Source organism: Arachis hypogaea, chromosome 13 (assembly GCF_003086295.3).
Source record: "Arachis hypogaea cultivar Tifrunner chromosome 13, arahy.Tifrunner.gnm2.J5K5, whole genome shotgun sequence".
Classification (NCBI taxonomy): Eukaryota; Viridiplantae; Streptophyta; class Magnoliopsida; order Fabales; family Fabaceae; genus Arachis; species Arachis hypogaea.
In genome coordinates, this window is record NC_092048.1 from 36,922,414 (window position 1) to 36,937,270 (window position 14,857).

General features: G+C 39.0%; 2 protein-coding genes across 2 annotated transcripts; both read left to right on the forward strand.

Moving 5' to 3' along the window:
- The first annotated feature begins 24 nt into the window (after positions 1–24).
- LOC140177561 (uncharacterized) lies at positions 25–675 on the forward strand. The gene is made up of 2 exons (XM_072210683.1): positions 25–357; positions 451–675. Exons 1-2 carry the CDS (start codon positions 25–27, stop codon positions 673–675), a joined length of 558 nt encoding a protein of 185 aa, XP_072066784.1.
- A 21-nt stretch (positions 676–696) lies between these two features.
- LOC140177562 (uncharacterized) lies at positions 697–1,341 on the forward strand. The gene has a single exon (XM_072210684.1). It carries the CDS (start codon positions 697–699, stop codon positions 1,339–1,341), a length of 645 nt encoding a protein of 214 aa, XP_072066785.1.
- The last annotated feature ends 13,516 nt before the right edge of the window (positions 1,342–14,857 follow it).

Consider the following 14,857-nt stretch of genomic DNA (forward strand, 5'->3'; position numbering starts at 1 on the left):
TCGCCAATTTTCGCCACGTCAGACATGTCGTTTCCGAATTTGGTGGATTCCATTGAACCTCCAGACACAGTCTTCTTTGATGAGCTCAATTTCAATAAGACTAAGTTGGCAAGTATTTCTGTCGATTTTGTTTTCCACTTGAAGCGTGTCATGTACGACACAATATTCAATGCAGTCAGTCGTGGCATAGGTGGTTTTTTCTTTGTTTATGGATATGGTGGAATTGGGAAGACTTTTCTATGGAATGCGCTTTCCGCTTCAATAAGGTCAAAAGGTCATATTGTTCTAAATTTGGCATCTAGTGGCATTGCAGTGCTATTGTTGCCTAATGGGCGAACTGCTCATTCACGGTTTAAGGTTCCACTCAATGTTAACCAAGATTCCATTTGTAATATAAGGCAAGGCACATCTCTTGCACATCTTATTTCATCTGCAAAATTAATTATATAGGATGAGGTACCTATGCTAAACAAATTTTGCTTTGAAGCACTCGACAAGTGCCTTAAAGATGTTCTTCATTTTGATCATGGATATAATCCTGATGCTCTATTTGGTAGAAAAGTTGTTGTTCTGGGAGGTGATTTTCGTCAAATATTTTCTGTGATTCCTCGTGGTTCCCGGGAGGATATTGTTTATGCGTGTATTAATGCTTCGTACCTGTGGCAATCTTGCTAGGTGTTATAATTGACCGAAAACATGAGGCTAGGTCATGGTCTGCAAGATATCCACAATGTACAGTTAGAGGAATTTGCTGAGTGGCTGCTTCAAATAGGTGACAGGTTATTCGGAGACAGTACTGATGGCAAATCGGTGAGTAGAATACCAAACAACTTGCTATTGGATATTGAGTCTCCGGGTTTCCACGATTTGGTGTTGTTTGTGTATCCCGATATTTTACTACGTACTTCTAGCGTGGATTATTTTAAGGACAGGAGTATATTGGCACCAACACTTGATGTTGTTACTAAAGTTAATAATCATGTGATGTCTTTGATCCCTGGCAATGAAAGGATTTACCTGAGCTTTGACACACTGCTTAATGAAGATGGTCACTTAGAATCTGAATTATACACAATGAGCACAGAGTCGTTGAATGCGTTGAATTGTTCTGTAATTCCTCAACACAGGTTAGTTCTTAAAATTGGTGTTCCTGTCATGCTTCTTTGCAATATTGACCAATCTAATGGACTATGCAACAGTACGCGAATGCAAGTTAGGCGACTTGGTGATCATGTCATTGAGTGCGTCATATTAGCAGGTCGTAATATTGGTGAAGTTGTCTTTATTCCCAAGATGAATATGGTCCCTAATAATGAAACATTACCGATTAGGTTTACCTAGAGACAGTTTCCGATTATGCTTTGCTTTGCAATGACCATAAACAAGTCCCAGGGACAAACACTGTCAACTGTTGGCATGTATCTTCCAAGACCTATTTTCACTGATGGTCAGCTTTATGTTGTACTCTCTCGGGTCAACAGTTATTCTAGTTTGAAGATATTAGTTGTTAGCTCTAATGGCACAGTCTCAAATCATACTATGAATGTTGTCTACAGAGAGGTTTTTGTCAACTTACTACATTCCATTCTGCCTTGAATGGTACGTTTGTTATTTGGCTCTTTGGTCATCTTTTTAAGGTGTTGTTTGCATTCCGTCTCCTTAAGACTGTAGTTACTGCTTGCGAATATGCTATTGTTGAATATTGCCACAACGGGATTTCGTTATTTATGCTTAGAAGCTGTTGCTTTTATATTCCCGTGCTTGGCACGGGTCTTAAAACTAGTAGATATAGAGATAAAGATGTCTGCTCTTCTTGAATGTAATGATGACACGTGGAACTACGCTGTGCGCGAGGGAGCAGCTTGTAGAGCTTACTGCAGGTTGTCTAACATCTTGAAGTTGATGCATGCACAGCTGAGGTGAGCACGCTGAGAAGGTGTAATGGGTTCTGATGTTTGGGCTCCGTTTTAACTAGTGAATGGCCATTTGGATTTAAATCAATGGGCCATTGAACAAATAGGGGTGGGCCTGTTAATGATGTTGCCTGTTAATGATGTTTTAATACATTTCAGTTATGTATGATTTTGGGTAAAGTAAAAAAAAGGTATGGTTATTAGTCCTTAGCCTGTCGAATTGGGGGATGTCGTGGAAAACCAAAAAAAATGGTATGATTATATAAGAAAGAAATAAATAAAAAAATCACCTAAAAATATATTTGTCTCTTTAAAAAGAATTAGTCATTTTCTCTAAATATTAGAAAATTTTATTTTTTTAATATTTTTTATTAACGATTCTTTTAATAATTAAAATCTCCCTAACAGTTCTTTATAATAATTTTTTCAAAAAATATTTAAATATTATGCTATAAGTTAATAGAAAATAGAGAAATTTTATATATACTATAAAAAAAGGAATGATTCTTTTTTCATATTAATTAATTACTATAATAAACTATAAAATAATTAAAAATATTTAAAAGATAAATGAATAGTCATAATTAAATTTAGAGTAAAAGTCCTATATTCCATAAAAGAAGACAAAATATTAATCATTGTATTAAAACAAATATTTTGGTTGAAAAAAATAACATTTATTATAGTCCTTAGGTTTATTACTAAATTGAATCAGATTTGAGGTTTGTGTTTGCAAATTAAAATATTTTAAGACAATAAATATATTTCATATGATAATACATAAGTATGTAATTGTAAATTTTGTGGTTAGCGGTGGCAAATGGGCCGAAATTCGTTGAGCTGGCCTGCGTAATCCGCCAAAAAAAGACGGTCTGAGTTGAAATCTAACACCACCAAACTTAAAAATTCTGCCTGACCCGACTAATCCGTGGGTTTTGACAGACTTTGGCTGGGCGTGGCGGGTTCCCTGGCAGAACAGGCTTTTTTTGTTAGAGCCATTTTTTTACAAATTTATATGATGTTATTGATCTACAAGAGGATAAAGATAATAATTGAAGATGCTTTAAGTTATATTTTTTATTAATAGTATGAATAGTCATGTAAATGTAAGAATGCAATTGAACGACTATACAAAATATTTTACACTATCAGTGTATTAAAATTAAACTTTGATGGCTATCAGTGCTTAAGAGATGTGATGACAAGTCATCCTAGCCTATTTTAGCTAGTCTTTTTCTTTTGTTTTCATTAGAATTATGCACTTTCTTGAGCTACAAGCAAGCTAATTGAGTAGATTTTCATGTTTCTCTTGATTGAACCAACCATATATGAATTCATGTCATTTCATGAGGTTTTATGCTATATTTGTTGCATATTATGAAAGAATGAATATCTCATGGTTTTGAGCATAGCTTTGATGAGTTTAGTTGATTAATGATAGGTGAAGAAAGCTTGGAGAAAGGTTGAAGCAAGAAGGAATGGCTAGGAGTGAAGAGAGGACAATGGAATAAGTGAAATTGAACCAGGAAGCAAGAAGCTGGACCTAAAGTTAGCATCAAACTTTTGCACAAACTTTTGGTTGAAAAGTTAGCTCCAACGTTAGCCCCCTAACTTGGAGGCTAACGTTGGAACTTGAAAATTCTCCCCTGGGCTCCAAAAGTTTGCGCCAACGTTAGCCCCCTAACTTTGAGGCTAACGTTGGCACATGAATTTATCCCCTGGGCACCAAAAGTTTGCGCCAACGTTAGCCCCCTAACTTGGAGGCTAACGTTGGCACATGAAAATTCAATGAGGAAGGAGCAAAAGTTTGCGCCAACGTTAGCCCCCTAACTTGGTGGCTAACGTTGGCGCCACTAGCACACAAGGCAAGGCCAACGTCAGGGTCAAAGTTAGACCCCTAACGTTGGCACCAACGTTCATACCAGCAAATTGTGCTGGCTGCTATGAAAAGTTGGAGCCAAAGTTAGACCCCTAACTTTGGCTCAAACTTTTGGTCCAACTTTTGCTAACCTCAAAACCGGTTCAATTGGTTCACTTTGGTTCTTCTCCAAACTTCAAGAGCAATCAACCAAGGCCTCTTTCAACCCAATTTCACCAAGAGCAAAGGCCCAACTCAAGGCTTGAAGATCATTTGAAGAAAGTGTATAAATAGGATAGAATTCAAGTTCTTCAGGGAGCTTTCCTTTTGGAATTTTCATAATAGTTTTCGGAGAGCTTTTGTTATTGAGTGAACTTTAATTTCTTTGTTTCCATTGCTTTCAATTTCATTTTACATTTGTCTTGGATCTTGGATTGGAGAATTGAAGAAATTCTGTTTCAATCTCAATCTTGGATCTCTCTGTTTCTTTACTGTTAATTAAATTTCATTTCCGGTTAATTGCTCTTCATCTATTCTCTTTGCAATTTACAATTCCCTGGCAATTGTTCTTGTTGGATCTAGGAAGGCATTGAGATCTAGACTTGGTTTTCTAGTCTCTGGGTCCTGAGATCTGAATTTCCCATTTCACTTCTCTGTTTACTGCTTTCTATGTTCATTTACTTTTCTGCTTCATATCCGGTTCAATCTCAATTCCCTTTCCCTCTTCTGTTTAATGCAATTCAACTTTTCCTTGTTTAAATTCTGCAAATCCATTCCCTAATTCCCTTTACAATTCCAGCTGTTTACATTTCTTGCACTTTAAGATTTCGTAATTTACATTTCTTACACTTTAAGTTTCTGCCATTTAATTTCTTGTCCTTTACGTTTCAGCAATTTATTTCTTGTTCTCTTTACTTCAATGCAATTTAATTCTGCAAGTCACAAAACCATCAACCAAATCTTGATTCGCTTGACTAAATCAACCACTAAGCTAAAATTGCTCAATCCTTCAATCCCTGTGGGATCGACCTCACTCCCGTGAGTTTTTATTACTTGATACGACCTGGTACACTTGCCGGTTAGATTTGTGTGTTTTGGGAGAGATTTATTTTTCCTCCAAAATATCTCATCAAGTTTTTGGCGCCGTTGCCGGGGATTGATTAGATTGACAATGATTAAGTGAGGTGGTAATCTAGATCAAGTACTTTTTCTTTAATTTTGATTAACCCACTAACTGTTTGATTTTTTGCTTAAACTAACTAACACTTCAATCTGGCAGTAAATTGAAGTGTCACTGGTTTTGTGCATTTCTCATGCTCTGCTTGTATGTCAGGCACAATAAGAACCATACCCAATTTTCATGAACAAGACGAAAGAACTCTCAGGAGGTTAAGAAGAGTTGAAAGAGGGAAAAATATTGTTGGAGAAGAGGAATCAGACGAAGAATTCCAAGAGATGGAGGAACATTTAACCAATCCACCAGGTGGAGAAGACAACAACAATGGTAACCCACCCCAGAGGAGAGTTTTGGCTTCCTATACCTTTGCAAATCCTAGACATTGTGGGAGCAGCATCTTGGCTCCAAATGTCAATGCTAACAATTTTGAACTCAAGCCACAACTCATCACTTTGGTTCAGAACAATTGCTCTTTTGGTGGAGGACCACTTGAGGACCCACACCAACATTTATCCACTTTCTTGAGGATATGCAACACTGTCAAAACTAATGGAGTGCCCCCTGACAGCTACAAGCTGATGCTATTCCCATTTTCTCTCAGGGACAAGGCCACTCAATGGTTAGAATCTTTTCCAAGAGACAGCATCAACAACTGGGATGATTTGGTAACTAAGTTCCTTGCAAAATTTTATCCACCTCAGAGGATTATAAGGTTAAAGGCTGAGGTTCAAACATTTACACAAATGGAGGCCGAACCCATCTATGAGGCATGGGAGAGGTACAAGGCTCTTATAAGGAAATGTCCCCCTGCCATGTTTAATGAGTGGGAGAAGCTTCAAAACTTCTACGAAGGCTTAACACTGAAATCCCAGGAAGCTTTGGATCATTCAGCTGGAGGTTCCTTGCAACTCATGAAAACTGCAGAAGAGGCTCAAGAACTCATTGAAATGGTGTCCAACAACCAATATTTCTTTGCTCATCAAAGAGGCCGCCAACCATCACAAAGGAGAGGAGTAATGGAGCTAGAAGGAGTGGATTCAATCCTAGCTCAAAACAAGATGATGCAGCAGCAAATTCAACAACAATTTGAGCAAATGGCCAAGAGGATTGATAGTCTCCAAGTTGCAGCAGTTAACACCAGCCAACCATCAACCACATGGGGACAGAGTGAAGAAACTCAAGAAGAACAACAACAAGAGCAAGTACAGTATATGCACAACCAAGGACCAAATGAAGTGTATGGTGATACATACAATCCATCCTGGAAAAACCACCCAAATCTCAGATGGGGAGATAACCATACCCAAAACCAACAACCATGGCAGAGGAACTCAAACCAACACAACCCAAGAAGCAACCAAAATCACAACCAGCAGCAGACTAACCAAAACCTCTACAGAAAACCTCAAAACAACTACCCCAACCTCAACTAATACCAATCTAATAACCAACTCACCAACCAAAATGCCTACCATCCACCACCCACATCTCATAACCCACCTCAAATATCACCTGAAGCCCAAAGAATCACTCACTTGGAGACCATGATAGACAAAATGTTGAAACACCAGGAAATGGTAGCCAAGAATCAGGAAGCTTCCCTGAAGAGCCTAGAGAGACAGATGGGGCAACTCTCCAAGCAAGTATCTGTTGAGAGACCTTCAAACTCACTGCCCAGTGACACAATTCCAAATCTCAAGGAAGAATGCAAGGCAATACAATTAAGGAGTGGGAGAACATTGACAAGCAACAATGACACTACAAGGAAGCAAGCAGAGAACACCAAAGAACCAATGGAGGATGAGAATCAAACAAAGGCAGATGAGGCTAAGAAGCAAGTTGTGATGCCAAACAAAGGCACTGAGAAACTCAAAGAGAAAGACAACCAGCCACATAGCTCAAAGGAAGTAGCTCAGGGGCAGCAGCAAATAGGAAAAAGCATCACACCTCCACTGCCATATCCCCAGAGGTTTAACAAAGAGGTTAAAGACCAGCATTTTCATAAATTCCTTGAGATTTTTAAGAAGCTGGAAATCAATATTCCCTTGGCTGAAGCACTTGAGCAAATGCCTCTATATTCCAAGTTTCTGAAGGATCTTATCAACAAGAAAAGAAGTTGGCTTGAAAGGGAAACCATATTACTCACCGAGGAATGCAGTGCTGTGATTCAACGGGGTATTCCACCAAAACTTAAGGATCCGGGAAGCTTTGTAGTCTCATGCACTATTGGCAAGATAATTCTCAACAAGGCTCTCTACGACCTGGGTGCCAGCATCAATTTAATGCCTCTCTCAATGATGAGAAAACTTGCCATAGAAGAACTTAAACCCACTAGGATGTCACTAGTCATGGCTGACAGATCAATCAAGACACCCAATGGAATTGTGGAGAATCTGTTGGTGAAGGTTGGGGAGTTTATTTTCCCAGCAGACTTTGTAATTTTGGACACTGAAGAAGAAGGAAACGACTCAATCATTCTGGGAAGGCCATTTCTACACACAGCAAGGGCCATCATTGATGTAGAAAAAGGAGAAATGACCTTCAGGGTCCATAATGAACAAATGATCATAAATGTGTTCAAATCAATGCAAAACGCTCCTGAGCAAGAGGATTACGTAAGAGTGGATATGATAGACAGTTTGGTGGAAGAAACAATGGAAGAAAATTTTCAAGAGCAAGAAGGAAATCAAGGGGCAACAGAAGAACAAGTGGCTGAGACCTTCACTGAGCAAGATGAAAGACAAGATAGCAATGAAGATGTGCGAAAACAAGAACTGAAACCTTTACCCACCCATCTCAAATATGCATTCCTTGGCACATCGGAGAGCTTCCCAGTAATCATTAATTCATCCCTGACAAAGAAGGAAGAAGGAGAACTTCTTGACGTACTCAAAGCTCATAAAGATGCTTTAGGATGGACCATTGATGACCTGAAGGGAATCAGCCCTGCAGTATGTATGCATAAGATCCTCTTGGAAGATAATTCCAAACCAGTGGTTCAACCGCAAAGAAGGCTAAATCCTACAATGAAGGAAGTTGTCCAGAAGGAAGTAATGAAGTTGTGGAATGCAGGGATAATCTTCCCAATATCTGACAGCCCATGGGTAAGCCCGGTTCAAGTTGTACCAAAGAAGGGAGGGATGACGGTCATCACTAATGAGAAGAATGAGTTGATCCCTACTAGAACAGTAACTGGGTGGAGGATGTGCATAGACTATAGAAGATTGAATGATGCCACCAGGAAGGATCATTTCCCTCTCCCATTCATTGATCAGATGTTGGAAAGGTTAGCCGGCCATGCCTATTACTGCTTTTTGGACGGATATTCTGGGTATAATCAAATCGTGGTGGATCCCAAGGACCAAGAGAAAACCGCCTTTACATGTCCATTTGGAGTTTTTGCATATAGGAGGATGCCTTTTGGGCTTTGCAACGCCCCTGCCACATTTCAAAGGTGTATGCTCTCCATTTTTTCTGATATGGTCGAAAAATTTTTAGAAGTCTTCATGGATGACTTCTCTGTTTTTGGTGATAATTTCAATGCTTGCCTAAACCATTTAACTCTTATCTTGAAACGGTGTCAAGAAACTAATTTGGTTTTAAACTGGGAGAAATGCCATTTCATGGTACCCGAAGGGATTGTTCTTGGCCATAAAGTTTCAAGAAAAGGGATAGAGGTTGATAAGGCAAAGGTTGAGATCATAGAAAAACTCCCTCCACCAATTAATGTGAAATCTGTTAGAAGTTTCTTGGGGCATGCCGGATTTTACAGAAGGTTTATCAAGGACTTTTCAAAAATAGCCAAACCTTTAAGTAATCTGTTAATGCTTGATAACCCTTTTGTTTTTGATGAAAACTGCCAGCATGCATTTGAAACTTTAAAAAATAGACTCACAACAGCACCAATCATCACACCTCCAGATTGGGAATTACCTTTTGAACTCATGTGTGATGCAAGTGACATTGCAATTGGTGCTGTACTTGGGCAAAAGAAGGGAAATTTGCATCATGTCATATATTATGCAAGTAAAGTGTTGAATGAGGCCCAAAGAAATTACACTACAACAGAAAAAGAGTTGCTAGCTGTAGTCTATGCATTTGATAAGTTTAGATCATATCTGATAGGATCCAAAGTTGTGGTTTACACTGATCATGCTGCACTTAAGTATTTGATGTCAAAGCAGGATGCTAAACCAAGACTCATCAGGTGGATACTGCTCCTACAAGAATTTGACATTGAGATAAGAGATAGGAAGGGCACGAAAAATCAGGTCGCTGATCATCTGTCAAGGCTACCACATGAAACAAGTCAAAAAGCATCCCAGCCCATAAATGAAAGCTTCCCAGATGAGCACCTTCTGCAGATCCAGCAAGCACCTGGATTTGCTGACATAGCAAATTACAAAGTGAGAAGGAAGATACCGCAAGAATTCTCTAAGCAACAAGTGAAGAAGTTGATCAACGAAGCAAGGAAATTTTCATGGGATGAACCCTTCTTATTCAAGAGATGCTCTGATGGAGTGATCAGAAGGTGTATTCCTGAAAGTGAAGTGAGGGACATCTTGTGGCATTGTCATGGTTCAGCTTATGGTGGACACTTTGGCCCAGAAAAAATAGCCGCAAAAATACTGCAGAGTGGCTTCTATTGGCCAACTATTTTCAAGGATGCCAGAGAATATGTACACCAATGTAATGAATGCCAGAAAGCAGGAGGATTAACAAGAAGGAATGAGATGCCTCAAAACTTTATCTTAGAATTAGAATTGTTCGATCTATGGGGGATTGATTTCATGGGGCCTTTTCCTCCTTCCTATTCTTTTAGATACATCCTGGTAGCAGTGGAGTATGTCTCAAAGTGGGTGGAAGCCATAGCCACAACCACCTGTGATGCACAAATCGTCCTCCAATTCCTTAAAAAGCACATCTTCACTAGGTATGGAGTGCCCAAGGGTCTTATTAGTGATGGTGGTAGTCACTTTTGCAACAAACAAATGGAGAAACTCCTTCACAAATATGGAGTAATTCACAAAGTAGCCACACCTTACCATCCTCAGACTAACGGCCAAGCTGAACTTGCAAATAGAGAATTAAAGAAGATCCTAGAGAAAACAGTGGGAATCACAAGAAAAGATTGGGCTAGAAAGCTAGAGGATGCATTGTGGGCGTATAGGACAGCTTTTAAAACTCCTATTGGCAAGTCACCCTTTCAGCTATTGTATGGCAAATCCTGCCACCTCCCTGTAGAGCTTGAACACAGAGCTTTTTGGGCCACTAAACTCCTCAACCTTGATCCCCAAGCTGCAGGAGAAAAAAGGTTGTTACAACTAAATGAGTTGGATGAATTTAGACTAGAGGCTTATGAAAGTGCGAAGATATACAAGGAGAAAGCTAAGAAGTGGCATGACAAGAAGATTACAAAGAAGGAATTCAAGCCAGGACAGCAAGTACTCCTGTATAATTCGAGGCTTAAAATTTTTCCTGGCAAACTGAAGTCTAAATGGACTGGCCCATACTTGGTGACAAAGGTTTTCCCCTATGGGAGTATTGAACTGCTAGATGAGGCAACAAAGAATCAATTCACAACAAATGGTCACAGAGCAAAGCTGTATTTGGGAGGACAATTGGATAAGGAAAAAGAGGTTCAACACCTACAGCCCTCTTAAAAAGAATTGAAAGATGTCAAGCTAGTGACAATAAAAGAGCGCTTGTTGGGAGGCAACCCAACCGGAGGTAGTTTTCTTTTCATAACTTTTTCAATAAGAGTGTTGGATAACTGCTATGTATTGCAAGAAGCTAAGTTTGGTGTTGCACACCAAAAACAATCGAAGGGAGAATGCAAGATGCTAAGTTTGGTGTTCCACCAAAACTTCATTCTAACTTCCTGCACATTGCTAGTTCCAAGCAATCAAACAGATTATTCAACAACTTAACTATTTTTGTTTAGTCCCAATATCATGACCTTTAGCAAGGACACAAAAGTTTGCCCAGAGTTAACCTGTTGAATCAGAAGAAGCAGCAAGGAATTGAGTGGGAGTTAACCACCAATTGAAGGTCCCATGCTTAAAGACTCAAAAAGGGGCACAACAGAAAGAAGAACAAAAGAAATGCACACCAATAGGTTGTATCTATACTCAACCTTTACTGTTGAGAAATATTTTTGATTGATGTCTTGATAAAGTGTTCATTTAGTTCAAACAGATTCAAACTTCCCTTAAATAAGTAGGCTAGTTTATGTGTGTGCTTGTGTGTTTATTTTCACTTGACAAGAAGCATGTGTTGTCTCCTGCATCTTTAAATTCAATAAAAGAACAGTTTGAATGTGAAGTAAAATGGTTTCTGTTAGATAGAAGTGGAATAAAAGTAAGTGGTGGTATGTGTGTGATTGTATAATAGCTCACTTTGAATGAATAAAGAGCCAGGATATCTTCTTCTAAGTAAAGAGTGGCCCACTGTCTATGAATCTCAATTGAATTAAATTCCTTGGTTAGAAAGAAAAACAAAAAGAAGGAAAGAAAAAAAAGATAGCCAAAAAGTGGCAGAACAAAAGAAAAACAAAAAGAAACAAAGCTGGACACCAATAGCTTGAACCTTAGAATATATGCCTGTGGTGTCTTTGTATTAGGATCTGCTTGGATTATTAAGCTCTTTGGAGTGCATCAACACTTGGTGACTTGGGTTAACTAACCCAGGATCATCAGCTGAAAGTCCACTATCAAAAGCAACTTAACTACAAGGCATTTAGTAACCCAAAGAGGTGCTGGGCATCAATGTTCTAAGAAGGAATGTGAGCCAAGTGTCTATGGTGAATAATGTGTCAAGTATAAAGAAAAGAAAATGAACTTGCTACACATGACACTCAAATAAAGCTTATGCACAAGTAATAGCCAAGGATAAAGGAATAATGAGAGGTCATAGCAGTATGTCACTTGAAGCTTGAAGGAGACTTTCTAGGCCTAGGAGTCAATAAGAAGTGAGTATTTGCATATCCACACAAAACACCATGAAATATCAATAATACTCTGCTAGCATGAACATCCTCTTCCATTTCATTTTTCTTCTCAATAAATCTTTTCATGCTTGGGGACAAGCAAGCTTTAAGTTTGGTGTTGTGATGACAAGTCATCCTAGCCTATTTTAGCTAGTCTTTTTCTTTTGTTTTCATTAGAATTATGCACTTTCTTGAGCTACAAGCAAGCTAATTGAGTAGATTTTCATGTTTCTCTTGATTGAACCAACCATATATGAATTCATGCCATTTCATGAGGTTTTATGCTATATTTGTTGCATATTATGAAAGAATGAATATCTCATGGTTTTGAGCATAGCTTTGATGAGTTTGGTTGATTAATGATAGGTGAAGAAAGCTTGGAGAAAGGTTGAAGCAAGAAGGAATGGCTAGGAGTGAAGAGAGGACAATGGAATAAGTGAAATTGAACCAGGAAGCAAGAAGCTGGACCTAAAGTTAGCATCAAACTTTTGCACAAACTTTTGGTTGAAAAGTTAGCTCCAACGTTAGCCCCCTAACTTGGAGGCTAACGTTGGAACTTGAAAATTCTCCCCTGGGCTCCAAAAGTTTGCGCCAACGTTAGCCTCCTAACTTTGAGGCTAACGTTGGCACATGAATTTATCCCCTGGGCACCAAAAGTTTGCGCCAACGTTAGCCCCCTAACTTGGAGGCTAACGTTGGCACATGAATTCCTCCCTGGCCATCCAACGTTTGCGCCAACGTTAGCCCCTAACTTGGAGGCTAACGTTGGCACATGAAAATTCAATGAGGAAGGAGCAAAAGTTTGCGCCAACGTTAGCCCCCTAACTTGGTGGCTAACGTTGGTGCCACTAGCACACAAGGCAAGGCCAACGTTAGGGTCAAAGTTAGACCCCTAACGTTGGCACCAACGTTCATACCAGCAAATTGTGCTGGCTGCTATGAAAAGTTGGAGCCAAAGTTAGACCCCTAACTTTGGCTCAAACTTTTGGTCCAACTTTTGCTAACCTCAAAACCGGTTCAATTGGTTCACTTTGGTTCTTCTCCAAACTTCAAGAGCAATCAACCAAGGCCTCTTTCAACCCAATTCCACCAAGAGCAAAGGCCCAACTCAAGGCTTGAAGATCATTTGAAGAAAGTGTATAAATAGGATAGAATTCAAGTTCTTCAGGGAGCTTTCCTTTTGGAATTTTCACAATAGTTTTCGGAGAGCTTTTGTTATTGAGTGAACTTTAAATTCTTTGTTTCCATTGCTTTCAATTTCATTTTACATTTGTCTTGGATCTTGGATTGGAGAATTGAAGAAATTCTGTTTCAATCTCAATCTTGGATCTCTCTGTTTCTTTACTGTTAATTAAATTTCATTTCCGGTTAATTGCTCTTCATCTATTCTCTTTGCAATTTACAATTCCCTGGCAATTGTTCTTGTTGGATCTAGGAAGGCATTGAGATCTAGACTTGGTTTTCTAGTCTCTGGGTCCTGAGATCTGAATTTTCCATTTCACTTCTCTGTTTACTGCTTTCTATGTTCATTTACTTTTCTGCTTCATATCCGATTCAATCTCAATTCCCTTTCCCTCTTCTGTTTAATGCAATTCAACTTTTCCTTGTTTAAATTCTGCAAATCCATTCCCCAATTCCCTTTACAATTCCAGCTGTTTACATTTCTTGCACTTTAAGATTCCGTAATTTACATTTCTTGCACTTTAAGTTTCTGCCATTTAATTTCTTGTCCTTTACGTTTCAGCAATTTATTTCTTGTTCTCTTTACTTCAATGCAATTTAATTCTGCAAGTCACAAAACCATCAACCAAATCTTGATTCGCTTGACTAAATCAACCACTAAGCTAAAATTGCTCAATCCTTCAATCCCTGTGGGATCGACCTCACTCCCGTGAGTTTTTATTACTTGATACGACCCGGTACACTTGCCGGTTAGATTTGTGTGTTTTGGGAGAGATTTATTTTTCCTCCAAAATATCTCATCAAGTTTTTGGCGCCGTTGCCGGGGATTGATTAGATTGACAATGATTAAGTGAGGTGGTAATCTAGATCAAGTACTTTTTCTTTAATTTTGATTAACCCACTAACTGTTTGATTTTTTGCTTAAACTAACTAACACTTCAATCTGGCAGTAAATTGAAGTGTCACTGGTTTTGTGCATTTCTCATGCTCTGCTTGTATGTCAGGCACAATAAGAACCATACCCAATTTTCATGAACAAGACGAAAGAACTCTCAGGAGGTTAAGAAGAGTTGAAAGAGGGGAAAATATTGTTGGAGAAGAGGAATCAGACGAAGAATTCCAAGAGATGGAGGAACATTTAACCAATCCACCAGGTGGAGAAGACAACAACAATGGTAACCCACCCCAGAGGAGAGTTTTGGCTTCCTATACCTTTGCAAATCCTAGACATTGTGGGAGCAGCATCTTGGCTCCAAATGTCAATGCTAACAATTTTGAACTCAAGCCACAACTCATCACTTTGGTTCAGAACAATTGCTCTTTTGGTGGAGGACCACTTGAGGACCCACACCAACATTTATCCACTTTCTTGAGGATATGCAACACTGTCAAAACTAATGGAGTGCCCCCTGACAGCTACAAGCTGATGCTATTCCCATTTTCTCTCAGGGACAAGGCCACTCAATGGTTAGAATCTTTTCCAAGAGACAGCATCAACAACTGGGATGATTTGGTAACTAAGTTCCTTGCAAAATTTTATCCACCTCAGAGGATTATAAGGTTAAAGGCTAAGGTTCAAACATTTACACAAATGGAGGCCGAACCCATCTATGAGGCATGGGAGAGGTACAAGGCTCTTATAAGGAAATGTCCCCCTGCCATGTTTAATGAGTGGGAGAAGCTTCAAAACTTCTACGAAGGCTTAACACTGAAATCCCAGGAAGCTTTGGATCATTCAG

Bases quoted from the DNA above. Each gene is read 5' to 3' on its own strand.
- LOC140177561 (XM_072210683.1), top strand. From the start codon at position 25: ATGTCGTTTCCGAATTTGGTGGATTCCATTGAACCTCCAGACACAGTC. The intron at 358-450 runs GTTCCACTCAAT...TTAATTATATAG, and splicing joins CTGCTCATTCACGGTTTAAG to GATGAGGTACCTATGCTAAA.
- LOC140177562 (XM_072210684.1), top strand. From the start codon at position 697: ATGAGGCTAGGTCATGGTCTGCAAGATATCCACAATGTACAGTTAGAG.